Source organism: Emydura macquarii, unplaced genomic scaffold, assembly GCF_026122565.2.
Source record: "Emydura macquarii macquarii isolate MOO-44397 ecotype Brisbane River unplaced genomic scaffold, CSIRO-AGI_Emac_v2 contig_705, whole genome shotgun sequence".
NCBI lineage: Eukaryota > Metazoa > Chordata > Testudines > Chelidae > Emydura > Emydura macquarii.
In genome coordinates, this window is record NW_027130842.1 from 16,432,089 (window position 1) to 16,449,310 (window position 17,222).

At 43.1% G+C, this 17,222-nt stretch overlaps 1 protein-coding gene across 2 annotated transcripts in view; it reads left to right on the forward strand.

The window, feature by feature from the left end:
* Window positions 1-952: 952 nt before the first annotated feature.
* Window positions 953-17,222, forward strand: part of SYNJ2 (synaptojanin 2) — an 85,648-nt gene continuing 69,378 nt past the window's right edge. Inside the window, exons 1-2 of one of the 2 annotated variants that reach the window (XM_067542481.1) lie at window positions 953-1,767; window positions 16,019-16,105. In XM_067542481.1, coding sequence (XP_067398582.1) covers window positions 1,647-1,767; window positions 16,019-16,105 — 208 coding nt within the window. In that variant the 5' untranslated portion in view covers window positions 953-1,646. Of the gene's footprint in view, window positions 1,768-15,951; window positions 16,106-17,222 lie in introns of those variants that run through there. The other variant, XM_067542479.1, reaches the window with a different exon arrangement.

Here is a 17,222-nt window from a genome sequence, read left to right on the forward strand (position 1 = left end):
GCATCTTTCAGCTGAAAGCACTTCACCAACTGGGGCCAGATCTGGTATTTCCTTTCTATCATTCAGTGAAAACTCTGAGTGTGCAAAGAATTCCAGTATCTGACTACGAACATAAATATAAGTTACTTTACTATTGAACTGCAGCCACCTCTGGAGAGGAATGTGGTAGCTGTTTAATAACACAACTGTTTATATCAGGAGAAAATACAACAAAACAGCATGGGGGAAATTTACCATTGTTTGCAGTGTTATTGTGGTGTTGGTCCCAGGAGATTAGAGACACAAGGTGGGTGAGGTCATATCTTCTATTGGCCCAACTAAAAATAAAAATAATTTACCTCATCCACCTGTCTCTCTTGAAAAATTTAGGCAGGCAGGCCGGACTCTCTCAGGTTCTCAATGGTAAAGGTGAGTTTAATTTATACAAGGCTGGCTGGGATAGATGTGCTCAGTCTGCAGTACCAATATGATGGTTTGGCATATTTTCAGGTTAGATGTTGTTAGCATTTTTAATTACTACTTGGCTTACCTTGTACATTACTTTATTCCTTCTGGTTATTAGTTGGTGTTTATTAAAAAAACACCTGGAACTCCTCATTTGAAAGATACTAAATAAGAGGGCGGTATTGGTTACTGTCCGCCAGGGCTGCATCATGCGGTGCAGCGGGGAGAAGTATTGCTTGTTGGGGATCCACATCTGACCTGTGCCAAAGTTTAGGAGGGTCTGGATCTAGGGTTTTTGCCTGCCGCCTTAGCTCTCCAAGGATATAAAAGGCGCCCGCCTGCGCTGGACCTGCCACTTCACTTTTCTACCCCGAGACAGGCGGGTGTGGCTGGCTGAATCCACGCCCCTGGGTCGGCTGTGGACCAGTCCTCTCGCCTCTGTTTTGTTAGCCTGGAAGCAGCCCAGCCCAGCCCAGCCAGCAGCTGCCTCCTCCTTCTCCTCCTCCACCCTGGGGGCTGTGACAGCCCAACCCCTCCCTTCCCGCAGAGAGGGAGGAGACAGGCGGACAATGGCTTTTACCTGTCCCGGAGCGGGAGCAGGAGGAGGAGCCGCCACCAGAGAAGGGCGGGACAAAGCCAACTTGAACTTCTGCAAGTTACACGGGACGGGCCCGGCGCCGCCCGTGGGCAGAGAGTGACTGAGGAGGGAGGCGCCGCGGGCGCCGAGCAAAGGACTCTCCAGCGGAGCGGACTCGGGCAAGCCAGGCCGGGCGCTCACCCTTCGCCTGCGGGAGGCCAGCGAGGAGCCGGGCCGGGCGCTGCGTTGGCGGGGAAGAGAGACGAGACGAGACGGCTGCAATTCCTATTCCCCCCCCGCGCCGAGTTGCTGCAGCTGCTGGTCGCTTTCTCTGGGCTGGAAGCTCGCGGCGAGCCTGGAGGCGCCCAGCGGCTCCGCTCCGAGCTTGGTGCGGCTCTGAGCCCGGCCAGGGGCTTTCCCCGGGTGCCGGGAGCGGCCTGTCTGCCGGACAACCGGGGCTGCCTGGAGCGGGAGCCGCTGCGGCGCCTTCTCCTCCCCTCCCACCAGCGCTTGGTGCCTGGCTGTGTGGCGGGGGGTGCAGCGCCCGCTCCCCCTGCCTCTGGGCCGGGGCGCCTTCCCCGGGCCGGCCCCTCCTGCGCCTTCCTCCCCATGGCCGGCCGCCCCCATGGCTCTCAGCAAAGGGCTGCGGCTGCTCTGGAAGCACGAGCCGGCCCCGAGCGCCCTGCTGGAGGCCCGCGGCCGCCCCGACTGTCTCCTGCTGGAGGCCGGCACCGTGGCCACCCTCAGTAAGTGCCGAGCGGGCTGGGGCTGGGCTGGGCAGGGCGGCGCTTGGCGCGCACCTGGGGCGTGTGTGTGGGTGTGTGGCGTGGCTGGTTCATGCAGGAGGTGCTGGGTCTATTTGTAAACCAGGGAGTGGGGTTTGCTCTGTGTGTGTGTGTGTGTGGATGTGGGTCATAGGTGCTGGAACTAGGGGGGCTGGGCATGCGCCTGCAAACACCCTCCCCCCCCCTCTGAAGTGGTTTACATCATACTCAGGGTTTACAGGTTGGTGCAAGGGCTCTCAGCACCCTCCGCTATACAAATTGTTCCAGCCCCCGCCCCCCCCCCCCCCCCCATGGGTACAGACGGGTCTAAGGGCTAAGCAACAAGGGCCAGATTTTCAAAGAGCTCAGCTCCCCGTTAGGCACCAAAATGAAAGGGGCAGATTTTCTAAAGTGCTGGGCATGTCTTGCAGGGAGCCCATTCCACAATCCACTCTTCGCTGGGATGTTATCAGGATCTCCTACACGTGTGAAAGTTTGGGGTGCTCTGTGACAGGCTAAGGCTGTAACAATTACACCTGTCAGAGGGCTCACAACCTCCACCCGGCTGCAGGCACCAAGACCAGGACTACGCTAGACTTCCCCCCCGTAGCTACTATTGGCCCAACCTCACCATCAGTAGCAACAGGGGGGCACTAGTGTAGATGGGATCCCAGATCCTTAAAGATACATAGGCATTGCTCTGATCAGCATTGCAATGCCAAACCCCATGGCACCTTGCCTCTCAGTGAAATTTTCAGCCCCAAGTTAGGTGCATGGGGAGAGCATGGAAGGGATTTTCAGAAGCTGGCCAGCTAAGCAGGGAGCCACCTGAAGTTAATCAGGAGTGAACTGCAGAGAAAGGGGGAGGAGGACCTTAGGTGCCTAAGTGGCTAACCTCATGCACCTGGCTGACATGCCAGAGATAGGCACCTCCAGCCACTTAGATCCTTAGCCACCACCCCTTCTGGGGTTAGGTGCAAAAGCCAGGTCTACCGCTTAGGTAGTCCATGCCCTAGTAGCCAAAACCATTTGTGTGTCTCTGTCTTCTGCTCATGCTTGACACCTTTCTCACACTCACCCTATGCTTCCTTGTGCTGCAGCTGTCTTTTGTGTAGCTCTTGTATTATCCTTCCACCTTTCAGTAGTCTTCCTCTAGCTCTTCTGCAGCAGGTTCTGATGGGTGTATGGTATTGGATAGGATCCAGCTCAGAGCACACCTACAGGATTGGGCTTCACTGCCAAAATAAACATTCCCCTGCCTAGTTTGAGAATGCCACCTGTGGGGCTGTGGCTTGAGCTAAGCTCTGAGCAGCTTGTTAGCAGTGGGACAGCTCAACTATTAGGGGACTCTGCAAATGCTGACCTTTGGAAACTTAAGCACCTAGGGCACTCAGGCACATGTGGGGTAAGGTCACAACTGAGTGAGAGCTTTTGGAATATCCCTAGCATCTAAGTGGAGAATTTAGGTGTCTAAAGAGACAGGTTGGTGCCTAAGGATCTGGGCCCCAGGTGTCAGTGGCTACCTGCATATTAAACATTGTGCCTTCTAGACAACGCATTGGTAAAATGTGGATAGGCTGTGTATGCTAGTGCTCCCGCTGTTGCTACCAGCAATGGAGCTGCACTGCTTTCTACTGCTGGGAAATTTTAAGGGGAGGAAGTGTAGTATAAAGGAACAGAGGCTCTGTGTACATTAAGAAAACGTAAGCAACATCTGGTGCAAGCCATTAAGGTAGACTTGGTATCAGTTCAAAGTAGAGTTTATGCTAATGTGGTTTACTTTGGTATTTTACCAGATTAATCTACTCCAGAGTAAGCCCTGCTTTGAACTGGAGCAGTTTGTGATTTGTACTGTATGCAGTTACACTGGTATGAATTTCCTTAATGAAGACAGAGCCAAATGCTATCTAATGGGAGTGTTAGAGGCTCATTTTAGAACTGAAGGTCTTAGGTTCAAACCTTGCCAATGGCCTAGCTGTCCAGCAACAAACATTTTGTACCTGTGTAATATACATCCAGTGTAGATTAACTGTCAAAACCTATGTTAATGCAGCATTAAGGTTGCAAACTAGTCACAAAAAAAGTCAGGCAATTGGGAGTCAAAGTTCAGTAGCAATGTTAACTTTGATTTTGTTGCACATATATATAGTATTTTTGGTTATTAGGCTGTTAAATATATAACCATTAGGTCCTGTTACTGCAATGGGATCTGTGTGAACAGGTCCCTGTGGAACCCCCTCTTTTTTCATTTTGGCTTTGCCCAGACATAGAAGTTCACATACAAAGAGCATCTTAAAGGATTGGGACCTTAGACTGTAAGCTCTCTGGGATGAGAACTGTGTTTTATGCTTTATACAGCACTAAACACATTGTCAGCACTTAACAAATAATGTGCATTGCCATACAGTGTGTGTGACGTGACAGATCATGTTATAAATGTTAAGATTTTTATCATTGTTTGTTTGGTCATTAGGGCTGTTCGGGGGAAAAAAGTCTTTTCTGTGGAAAATTTGGACTTTTTGGCAAAAAATTGAAATATTTCAGTCAAAAAACAAAATACTTTGATTCTGAAATGCCGCTGTGCTGTCTCATGGGAGTTGCAGTTCAGGTGCCTTATACTCCTATTCTTCTGTATAAGATGGGCTTCCTGGTTGGACTATATGTCCCAGAATGCATAGTGTTCCCTTGTGATGAGTTGAGGTGGTGCATTATGGGAGATGAAGTCCTGCTGGGAGCCAAATTGAAATATTAGTTTTCAATAGACTTTTGGGCATTCCTTTTTCATGAAGTAACTAAATTTTCTGTGGAATGCAAACACGTCAGGAAAAAGTTGTTTGTTTAATGGAGAATTTTTGACTAGTCCTACTACTGCTCATTTGTTGTTGCCTACTGGAATATTTACATCAAAAGATACTTTGTTTCTTGTGGTGTTCCCTGCTGACTTTTTTGTGTGTTTCAAATTTATGGTCTTAAGGTTACATTATCTTTTGGCTTGGTTATCTAATTTTACCCATCCCTAAAGGAAGATTAAAATGAAAAAGAAAAATATCTGTTGCACTGTGAAATTGTGCTTTTGTGCAACTTCATATGTGTTTAAACTTCTGCGCTCTTTAGAGACAAACACATACACTTGCAGCACTGAAGTTGTGCAACTCTGTAGAGCAGTAGTCTCTTGTATAAATAAAATGGCGAGAAATTATTTGCTGAACATGAAGAAAACAAATGTCAGTCCCTAATAATTTATTTTAAAATATTGTTTTCATAGTTACCAAGCAGCTGTCAGTCATTGAGGACTAGGCACAGGGGACATTTGAAGTTTTTGAGGGTTCAGTTGTTCTTTTGTTTGTTACCCAAAAACTTCACAAGAATTTTCTTTTAAAATGGGAAAAGCATAAATGTTTTCCCTTCTCCACCACTACTAGTTAAAATGTCACAATGGAATGAAAGCAAGTATGGAAAAGGAGATTTTACAAGCAAGAAATTTAAAACAAAAGTAGAAACTGATTTAAGCCCAATGTTTCAGTCTGTAAATCTTTGGCCACCTCATAACTTAAAAAATCTTTTAGTTTTGTACAAAGAAAAATTTAAAATCATGTTCAAAGCAAAAGATTGGACACCTTTTTCCCTTCAGGCAAGCTTTTAAATGATTCAGAATTACAATTTCAGTTATTCTTGTCTGCTAGTATTTCTAGTGTGTTGTACTGCATACAATGTCTTTATCATATTGCCAGATAAAAAATTCCTTAAACTAGAGTTAAGGTTGGGAGCACATATCCTTGTAGTGTCTTTACCATTATGGATATTATAATTATCCTCAAAGCCAGATTACAAACCCAGGAAATTCAGAGTTTTAACTTTTAAATTTAACTTAAAAGGTATGTTAAGATATGGAAATGCAGCTATGGTATCCAAACAACCTTAACTCCTCCCTATAGTGATGCCATGTAATAGCCAGATAATTATGATTAGTGCATAAAAATAGTGCTTGTAGTTCCAGATTAGATTAAATTGATATTTAAAGGTACATTTGATTTTTTTTTAATGGTGTCACTATGGAGTGAAATTAAGTTTTTTTGGATGAATTGACGGTGCTTTTTGAAAGAGGGCGTTTTGCCAGTGGCAGCCTTAGCTAAGCTTCAGTCTCATTTTATAACAAGAGACCAGTTCTTCATGGAATTTACTGTCGAAGAGCATTATCCATTAGTTTCTGCTGAAGAAGAAACTTTCACTTATGAAGAATTGGGGGGGAAATACCGTTTATTAAAAAAGTCTCTCAAAGATTGCAGAATGGGTAACATAGAGGTAGACAGAGTCCCTGCTTTTGAGAATTATACAATATATGAAAATGAGCAATATGTTAAGGTCTCATTGCTGCAAACACTTATGCATGCACTTAACTTTATTCTGTTAGTGGTCCCAGTGAAATTATGTCAACAGGACTACCTGTGGTAGTAAAATTAAGCAAATGCATAAGTGTTTGCAGGATTGGAGCCAGAGTGTGGGACAAGGATACAATTCAGTTTGTAAGCTCTTTGGGGGCAGAGACTGACACTTATGTTTGTACAGTGCCTAGCACAATGGAGTCCAATCTGGTTGTGGCCTATAGATGCTACTATAATATAAATGTTTAATAGTCATAGTAATTATACATTTTTACATATATATGCTATTTTAAAATTAGTTTTAGCTTTTTAATTACATATACATAGACCTTTCCCTGGCTGCTCCTTAGCATACTCTTTCCTCATATTTTAGTAATCAAACACAAATATTGCACAAACTATTTGACTGCCATATGTGGGTTAACATACTAATTGAACATGTTTATATTTACTGAAATACAGAAAAGAACCCACAGTATGACCCACTTTTCTCTCTTGCTGAGATAATTATATGGCAAAGTTCAAAACTGTTTTTACATTCTTAAACCTCAAATTATCCTTTTATTTTTGGAATCTTTTTGTAATCTGTTGGAACATGTTCTGTGTAAGCATTGATGCATTACATTGCGGGGGAAAATTGTTGAATACGTATTTTGTGCACTGAAGGGTGAACCTGTATTAGTGATGAATGTAGACTATTGGATTCCTATTTGTTCTACATTAAAAATCTATTTATGCTAATTATGAAGAAGTTGTTCTGGCTGGGCTAGTACATGTTATAGATGATAATAGCAAGTTAGATATTAATATATTGCCAGATTAACTAAGCTGACACACTCACAGGTGTTTTATGACTTGTATATTACACAATGGCTGGTCCTAAGTTCATCAGAGAAGTTTTGGAGCAGGCCTTTGTTGTGCGTGCTGCCATGTTAACATATAGACCAACTCATGCTACACTTTACACGGTGTGTTTTTCATTTTTCTATTACTAGACTTTTGTTGGGATGTTAAATTTAAAAGTATATACTTGTGTTTGTGTGTGTAAATCAGCTTGCTAGAATCTGAATATTTCCAATCTAATATAGAAGCCCTAGGAACTAACCTCTCTTCAGTGTTATTCCTAGGGCTTCTTTTTAGAAATGTTTAGTTTTCTAGGAAATTGTTATATCATCTGATTTTGATAATTTAACATCCTAACACACTGACAGTAATCTTGGCCAAAAACTCATTTTGTAAAGTGATAACATAGTCCTATATAATATTATAGAATAGCTCCTGATTGTTGAAAGCCTATGTGGAAAGTCAAAGCTGACTTAGCAAGACTGAATGTGGGATAGGAAGATTTTTAGTGAAAAAATCATAATTTTGTTTCTTGGAACTGGTAGAAGGTGAGTATGTGTAATGTCTTTGGCCTGTTTGATGAAGATGGCAGAAATAAGTCAGAATGAGATTAGTCCATCTAAATCTATATTTATAGGGCACCACTAGGCACAATCCTAGATAATATGCTGACTATATTGTTTCTCACAATGTGATGTGAGAAACACAAGTGATCAGGTTTCTTTTTGTTTTGTGTTTGCTTCTTTTGGAAAAGTTCTCAGGTTTCTCTGGTTCACAGGAGAAACACAGGTGAGGAAGTCAAGCTGTTGCTGCTACCACCACTTCACAGCTTTGATCCTGCAAATGCTTACACATTATAAACTTTACACACACAAATACATACAGTTAAGGAGGAATTCAAGAGTTTGCAGGATGAGGAAGGATCTAAGAAAGCAGAGGAAGGAGCTAGATCAGTGGTTCCCAACCCGTGGTCCATGGGGTCTTTCAGAATGGCCCACGGCATCCCTCCCCCTGGCTGTAGGGGTTCCTGCTGGAGCCAGAGGGAGGGGAACACTGATCTCCCGTCCCCCTACCTGCAAAAGGGAGCTACTGCCTAAATATCCAGGTGGAGCACACAGTTTCCCTGCTGCAGCCTGGGGGGACAGGAGATCCTCTTTGCTGAACTCCTGTCCTCTCGCTGAGGGGGTGCAGCTGACGAAGACTAGTGGCCCTTCAGGGTTGTAGAAATTATATTTGTGGCCCTCAAGCCAAAAAGGTTGGGAACCACTGAGCTATATCCTGCCACGGGTGCCTGGCTCTCTTCCTCCTGCTCTCTTCTTGAAAAGCCACTTACCTTTATGTCAGCCAAAGTTTTTAGGTGTGCTCAGCTCCCTCCCTAATTTAGCTGCAGTGACTGTAGTCCTGCTCTGCCCTCTTTCTGTTGAGGCATTTACAAAGTACCAGTTACTGTGGTTTCATACATTTAAGCCCCAGTTCTGCTCCCACTGAAGTCAGCGTGAGTAGATCTGACCCTTAAGGAATACAAAGGAAACTACATAAAGGATTTTGTGCTTTGCCACTTGAATGGGCCATTGTTACTTGAAAGGCATAATTCACAGAGAAAGGTCATGCTTAATAATGCCTTTTTGTATTTTGAGATGTAGGAGCTTGAGCAGTGCTTTTCAGTAGGTTCTGAAATAATATTTTTATATTTTATATGGAAAAGTCATAACTTTTTATTGGATTTATCAAAGGCTAATTGCACTGTGTCAGTACATCTGCTTATGCCTTGGCTGGGGTTACATTTTTTAGAAGGGAGTCAACTTGGTATAGACTAGATCAAGAGTGTCTACATATTTGATGCTAAGAGAGGTTACTTGCCTCTTCTCAGCCTATTGGGAACACAGAACAAAATTGTACTGACTGGTACAGAAGGGGATACTGTAGTGTAAGTACAAACACTGATATCAAGGAAAGATATCTTGTATAAACACTATAGTGGGTAACTTCGTTGAGGCTTGGTAACATTGTCTGATTCCTGAAATGGTTGTTTAAAAATAAATGAATACACTATGTATTTGAAAACTACATTTGCTCATCCATCTCGTCCGAAGCTTCCTGGGTGAATTTCATCATCTACTGTAGCATCTAAGTTTTCATTTAAAAAAAAAAGTCTCTACGTCTCTTGGTTGCAAAGAAAGGTTTGCAAACCTGAACTGAGTGTAACCAGTGCTGTGTTCTCTTCCAACGTTTGCAACCAGATTGCTCCTGGTATCTCTGCAGGTCAGAGCTTTTGCAAGCTGCAGTAGCGTGAAATGGACTCCTGGGTACCCTGTGAGCGCAACAGAGAAACCAGCATGGATCAAATTAGTTTGTTGCTAGTCAGGAAAGCTTTGAGTATTTAGCATTGGACCAGCTACAGAGATGCAATGGCAAATATATTATTCAACATATGCCAGGGAAACTTGTCAAACAATATAGTCAACTAACTATTTTTGCTATTAGTCCAGTCCTTGTAGAAAGTTACTTTAAAAAAAAAATAAATAAAAAATTGATTAATGATTTTATAATTAAATACAGTATATTGTTTTTATTCCTTTAAATTACAGCAGGTATGGTTTGGGGTTTCTAAAAGGGTTCATTTAAATGTAACTTTATATTATAAGTGGATCTGGTAGCGCCATCTTATGCATTGATCATTCTCACACACTCCTACTAAAGGAAGGAATTGAAGCTATAATGTTTAGGGTGTTATGTGATCTAGTGAAAGGAAAAAAATGGTGCTGGAAAGGTTACTTTCCGGTTGAAAATAACAGATGCAAAGAACAAACTTGCTTCTCTGTACTGCTCAATAATACCTTAGAGTTTTACAACTAAAAGAATTTAAAGTTCTACAGTAGTTTCCTTTTCACTGCTTGGACTGTTTGCTCTTTGTGCTTCATCTATCATGGGCAATCATAGACACATTAATCTCACACCCTCACACGAGTTGCAAACACTTGGGGGAATGTTTCAATCCAAACTCCTGGTTTTGTTTACTTTTATTTTACATTTCATTAAAACATTCCTATTAATTTAGATTTCATAAATGCTTTTTCTAAAATAATAGAATCTAAATGTTGGGCCTAAACTACCTGATTGTGTCCCGTTACCCAGAGCAGGTACTGAACACCAAACAGGTATCCGTGCTGGTCAGTAGCGTGGATGTTGCTGACCTCAGTTGATTTGGGGGGTGAGGGGAATGGGGAGCCTCCTGAGGAGCTATGGTAACAGAAACATGTCAAAAACAAGGAGAGCCCTGTAGCACTTTAAAGACTAACAAATTTAATTTCTGCAGGCATAAGCTTTCGTGGGCTGCAACCCACTTCATCAGATGCAAGAAACAGAAATCAGAGCTCAGACCAAATTCTTTCTAGGGCTCTCCATTGCACAGAGGGAGCACATCCAGTACTGCATCCCTTTAGGGCTGCTGCATGCTGTCTCTTGCGTGCTGGTCTGGCTCTGCAGGCTGGCTTGAAATAAACAAAGGTTAAGCCATGCCTAGGAACACACAGACTGGGCAGTCCCTCCTCTCCCCTGAACACAGAAATTGAAATTGTGACTGGCCTTATGCCTTGCAGAGGGGAAGGACTCCTAGTGCCCTGCGCTACATAAAAGCCAGTCACAGCCTGGCCCAGTGGCAGAACTCTGTTTTGGAATAGCACTTGTTGAACCCACTGATCCAAATGCACTGCTAGTGTAAGTGGGCACAGCTTAGTTGCAATCAGCAGAGCAGAGCCTGTGTATATCAGGGTATGTCTACACTGCAAAAAACAAACCAAAACCCTGTCACAGTGAATCTCAGAGATGGGTCAGCGACTCAAACTCCTGAGGCTCCTGCTATGGATCTAAAAATAGCCCTATGGAGGCTTGGGCTGGAGCCTGGGCGCTTGGAGCCAGCATGGGGGGAGGGTCCAGGAGCCTGGGCTCTTGGAGCCAGCATGGGGGGAGGGTCTCAGAGCCTGGGTTTCAGCCTGAACCCAACATCCACACTGCTATTTTTAGAGCTGTGATGCCAGCCCCAGTCAGTTGACCTCAGCTCTGAGACTCACTGCCACAAGCCTTCTTTTGCAGTATAGATGTACCTTTAGTGCCCAGTGAATTAGGCCCAGTGACTCTAATTTGCTGTTCAGTTTGATATCTTCTGGCTCAATTCAATTTCCATCCAAAGTGCCTTTTAATTTAAATCCTTTTTTTCCCCTCCACTCAGAAAATAGCAAACCAAATACTGATTTTGATTCTGGACCATGCAGTTTCTTTGGGTTTGTCTACAGTTACAGTGTTGCAGCTGCAGCGCTTAGTGAAGACTCGACCTATGCCGATGGGAAAGCTTCTCCTGTCAGCGTAGGTACGCCACCTCCCAGAGAGGTGGTAGCTATGTTTACGGGAGAAGCCCTTCCGTCGACACAGCGCTGTCTACGCTGGGGGTTAGGTCGGTATAACTAGGTTGCTCAGGGGTGTGGATTTTCCATAAGTTGGTAATGTAGACCAAGCCTTACACTGTAATATATTTAGGGCAGTGGCTGTCTTTTTATCATGAGTTTGTACAATGCCTAGCACAGTGGCCAGAGGTTTCTAGAGACTACCACATAATACATAAAGTAAATTGGCACAAAGACTCAATCTCCACATAACCCTAAAACCCTAACCCTAACCCTAACCTGTGTTTAGCATGTTGCTAGTTACAGTGTTCAGAGGCTACAATAAAGATGCCAGGTTCAATTCTGCACTACATCTCAGGGGGGTGTGCAGCACAGAAGAAACACCTGAGGGTGGAGGGGGTGGGCAAATGTGGCTTTATGCTACGTTTGTGCCCTTTGGATTCGGAGTGGCTCCTGGGGACACATGATGTCCACCAAAAGTTAAAACAGCTCCCATCTTATGTAACTTATGCCAACCCACCCCAGCCTATGGGCTGCAGCACAGGTGAGAATCCTTATAGTGCCAGGCATTATGGGCCTGTCCTGTCCTGTGCTCAGCCCTGCCCCAGGCACACTCCCTGTGCCGAGTCTTCTGAGGAAAGCAGCGTAGGGCCCTTTTTGAAGCCCCTAAGCCAGTGGTTCCCAACCTCTGGCCCGGGGGCCAAAAGTGGCCTGCGGGGTTTTTCTAAGTGGCCCGCTGCTCCCCTCCCACTGGCTGCAGAAGGGAGCCACCGTCTAAGGACCCAGGCAGAGCACATTGCTGCGGGGCTACAAGAACCGTGCAGGCTCCTTGCTGCAGCGAAGGGGATGGGAGATCAGCGCTCCCCTCCCCCTGGCTGTTGCAGAGAACATGGCAAAGCGCTCCTCCTGGGTCCCCGCCAGAGGAAAGGGGGCACTGATCTCCTGACCCGCTGGCTGCAGAAGGGAGCCACTGCCTAGGGACCCAGCTGGACTGCACATGACTACAGGACGCGTGCCGTTTCCCTGCTGCAGCCAGGGGGACAGGAGATCAGCAAGGACGCATCCTCCTTGCTGAACTCCTTCCGTCTGGCTGTAGAGGGGTTGGGGCACTGCTGGTGGAGCAGCCAGGATCTACCATGCTTGAGGAGGGGCAGGACTCTAAAAATCAGTGCCTTGCGGTTTGGCCTGTACTTAGCAGGCCACTCACAAGCACAGGCCATGTGCTTCAGTGTGTAGTGACCGTCACTCATCTACACTAGTGCTTTGTCTGTGAGTGTGACATACCGTGAGTAATTTGTAGGTGTAAAATAGTGAATGTAAATATGAGCACAGAAGCATCAAAATGTTTACTTTAAATATGTAATGATTTGTAGTGCTTAATGGTGTATACATCAATACATTTTTTATGAGTTGATAGACTGGTGGCCCTTCAGGGTTGTAAAAATATTTGTGGCCTTTGAGTCAAAAAAGTTGGGAACCACTCCTAAGCTGTTCTTCCATAGGGTGGATTCTCCTCCAGCCCCCGATGGTGCACTGAGGACCCCTGTAGGCTGCTAGGGCAGCATCTAGGGACCAGAGCTGGGGAGAAAATCTGTCTCTGCAGCTCAGCACATTGAGAAGAATCACTAGTAACACCGTTGGTATGGTAAATGATAACACTTTATTAACAAAGCTATGCCACCAGCAGGTCTGTACCATACAGTGGATGAGAGTTGCTCGTGCCTGCATCTCGAGTCTTCTCTCTGTGAGAAGTAAGCCGAAGCTGTTCACATGTAGCTAATTGGGAGATGGCAATACACAGTTTACCTTCAGCTTTCCATCTCCTGTTCATGCTCATTGTCCTAGTAAGCTGAGGCCTAGTTACACTAGAAGAGGTCTTTTAGTATAGCTATACTGATACACTGGCTATGTCAGCAAACACTTCCCTTCCCCCCAGGGTAGATGCAGCTTATAACAGCATAAAAAGGGGGGCAGGGAGGGGCTGCTAGTATGGTTTACACCGGTTCTCTGACCAAAACAAGCCATACTGCCAAAAGCACTTTTCACTGCTATAACTATCTACACTAAGGCTTTTGCCAGTATAGAAATGTCCTGAAAAATCACACCCCTGACCAACATTATAACACTGGGAAAAGTTTCTAGTGTAGACCTGGCATAAATAAAAGGCTATAAATGCAGCACTGTGTGTAAAACCAAGCTAGCCAAGGCTTAGTGTCTTGTTCTTGCTGAAATTTCCATCTCTGTTCCAAGCTCCGCTAATATGCATGCAGTGTGTTGGCTTGACTTGGCAACTTCTGTGGCTTTTGTACACATAGCAGCATCAGCTGCTGCTTGCCATGAGCTGCACGTGGTGTCATATTTTTGTATTGCTTAATCTCACATTGAAACACATTCTGTATGCTTCGGACTTTAATTTAGATCATGCATAACATATATGTTAATGACCCACATTTCAGTCCCTAGTTCTTGTGGAAATATCTCCCCTTTCCCTCCTGCCTTTTAAATTCTTTCTTGTTGTGTCTAGCCTGCCAGATTGTTAATGTTCGCCCCTACCCTCCATCCATTTGTTATCTCAATCTGTTTTGCTATTTCTGTCATCTTCTCTTTTAATGAAAGATCCTGATGGTTGCAGTGTTTGGGGCAAAGATTTTTGCTTCCCTCTTAAAGGTGAGAGGGAGAAGCTTTTACAGGAGAGAACATGTATAGGAAGAAAATTAAAGTGTGATTCTGTTGCCATTAGTAAAGGTAACATAGAAAAAGAGTAAACAGGTTTCTGCCCCCTTCTTTGTTTCTTTATGGTCTATAAATAAGACCTGGGATCTTTTTTAATTCTTTTTTTAACTTCATAAGTATCATGTCTTGTCTGGTTTTTGCTGGTGTTTCAGGAAGGACTAGAGAAGTGGGGTGGCAGCTTTCTCAGCCCTTAATAGAAGGGACACTGGTGCTGAATCTTTAAATGGTGATCTTTTTCTCCCAATTGTTTGTTAGGGGTTGGCATTGAAATAAACAAAGAATAAAGAGTTTTAAACTGTCAGAAAAAATATGCCTTTCTCCTCTTTCAATTGTTCACATTTCACTTCCTTAGTATTTTTGATGTCATCATCTTACCAGTTCCTACACATCCACTGAGTCTTCCTGGAAAAAAACAAAGTAGACAAGACCTGAAGGTCTAATTGGGGAAAAAAAAAAACAACAACAACAACAAAAAGTGTGGTGGGGGAGGCTCCTTAATCAGGCCTCCTTTATCTACCATGGAGGCAAACATCAAGACAAGCCTTTCTTTATTTCCGTTGCAGAGTTTTAGGGGAATTCTCCCGGAGAAGGTATCCATCCTTTCATTTCAAAATGTTAGAGATGGATAGTGGTTTTGGTTTTTAATTCTTTTTCCATGCTTCTCATTGAGCTGCTTGCCTCTTAAGCTTACAAAAAGAAGGCTGCTGCTTTTGTCAATTTCTGTTTTATCAGTCACAGACAGTTCAGTTTGCCTTCTTTTTTACCAATAGGTTCCAACTTTATTTTTTACCTGTAAAAGTTTACAAGGAGAACAAGAGCCAAAGCATTTTCTAAACTCTAAAAAGTCATATTTCTGTTTACCTGCTGTTTATGAAATAACTGGATATTTGAGAGTCACCGCCTGTTTTTGCCTCTTGCAAAGCTAAATGTATGAAAAGCTAAATGTATGAAATATGGAAATCTATACCAAATAGATATATTATATTATGGAAAATATTAAAACTAGTAAACTCAACAACAATTAACATAAAAAATACCTGTTTGGAATTTATTGTGACCTTAGAGAGGCCAGCTCCAGTTTTGGGCCAGGTACTAGATTTACATCTGATTCTGTTACAGTGATGTGAATCTGGAATAACTCCACTAACTTCTGTGGATTTACTCCAGATTTATGCTGGAGTAACTGAGATCAGAATCTGGCCACTTGTGTACTCTGATGTAAATTTACATTGATCTGCTATTTTGACAAATAATTTTGACTTCAGTAAAACACATTTTTATCTCTCAAAAATTCACTTTTGTCTATACAGAATCTTGTCTTTTATTTTAAAAAAAAATAAATAAATCACTTTCTTGTTTTCCTTCCATGACCTCTGTCTGTCTTCACTTCGACTGAGATTGTTGGGGCAGGGACAGTCCCTTTTCCTATGTCTAGAAAGTGCCTGGCACATGAGGGTGCTACTCAAACAAATAATTTTGTTTTTTAAAAAAACAGCTATGGTCTTAGGGGTATATGAAGTGTGTGTGTGTTCTGATAGTGATAGAGCATTTGCTGGTGTCTGCACCATGTGTTAGTAGATGCAACAGTTAATTAATAATCTATTTGTAAATTTACAACTGGCTCCTCTCTTTTTCCTTTGTGTGGTGTTTGAACAGGCTTGTTTGCACTTTATAATACTTAGTCTTATATGGGGATGTTCCATCACTTTTAATACTTCCTAGTTTAACACTGTAAATCCGCTATGTTTATTCATGTCTTGATTGTTGAGTGAGATTTCCTAGGTAGGGTTTGGTATAGGACTATACCAATCTGAAAACTGAATATGAATTGGAAAACTAAAGCTTGTTGCCTTTTTTATTGTGTTTCTTTCTCAGCTCCTGAAGAAAAGGATGCAATTAAAGAGCAATATGGAAAGCTCATAGATGCTTATGGCTGCTTGGGAGAGCTCCGGTTAAAATGTGGTAAGTAGCCTTTGGGATGAAGCCAGTTGTTAGATGCCCAGACAAATCTGGTTTAATTCCAGTGACCAGAGAGTTGTCTGATTTCTGTCAGTTTTGAAAGACATTTAGCTCTTGCTAAATATAACCATTTTATTGATGCAAAAATTGTAATTATTATATGCTGTGCATTTGGTTAAAAGCACACTGTCAAGTAATATCTTAAGAGTTTTTAGGTTAAGTATTTGTTTCATAAGACTCTCTTATCAGCTTGGGAACAATTGTTTTTCCTACCACTCTTGTATAATACAAACATTGATTTTTTTTTTTCCCCTCCCCTTTTGTTTTGAATTGAGCTAGTTTCAATAATGGCTCTTATGATTAGCTAAGGTCCCAGTTGCGCAAATGCCAATGTACATGAATGACTTCACGCACACGAAAAGCCAAATTGACTTCACTGGGGCTACTTGCATGCATGAATACTTCTTTGCTGAATCAGCCCCATAACTTCAGTTAATTCACCGCAGAATATCGTTATGCATCAGCATTGCTGTTCATTGTCATATGCTTTCAGGAATCTTGAATTAGCAAAGATGCTGCTGCTACTCTACAACAGGAACATAAAATGAATTTTTGTTGTGCTGTAGAAACAGAGTCTTATTTCATCGATTTGAGGGCACTCAGTACCCTGCAGAATTAGTCCCCCAAAAATAAATTTCAGTTCAGTGTTTAAGGTGGTTTAAAACCAAAAATTTAAGTAAATTTTAGTGCTTGTAAAATGTGTTTCATTTACAGCTTCAGAGACTGAAATCCTCTAAGTATAATGCAGGTTAATAGCTGTACAAACTTCCCCACGCTGCTCTGGCAATGAGCCTTAACCTTGACTTGGAGTTGTGAGACTACTTCATTTTCATTCCACATCTATTCAATATACTAACTCATTTCATATAGGACACTGAACGGCTGTTAGATGGTAATGACTTCCATCTACTACAATTTGGGATGGATTTGAAGTAGTTACTTAGAGATGAAGACTCTGTATCCCAGTGAAAATCTGCAGACCCATCTCACTACTTGAAACAGGATGGGGTTTTTTTGTTTGGTTTGTTAGGTTTCTTGTGTGGGGGTAATTGAGCAATTC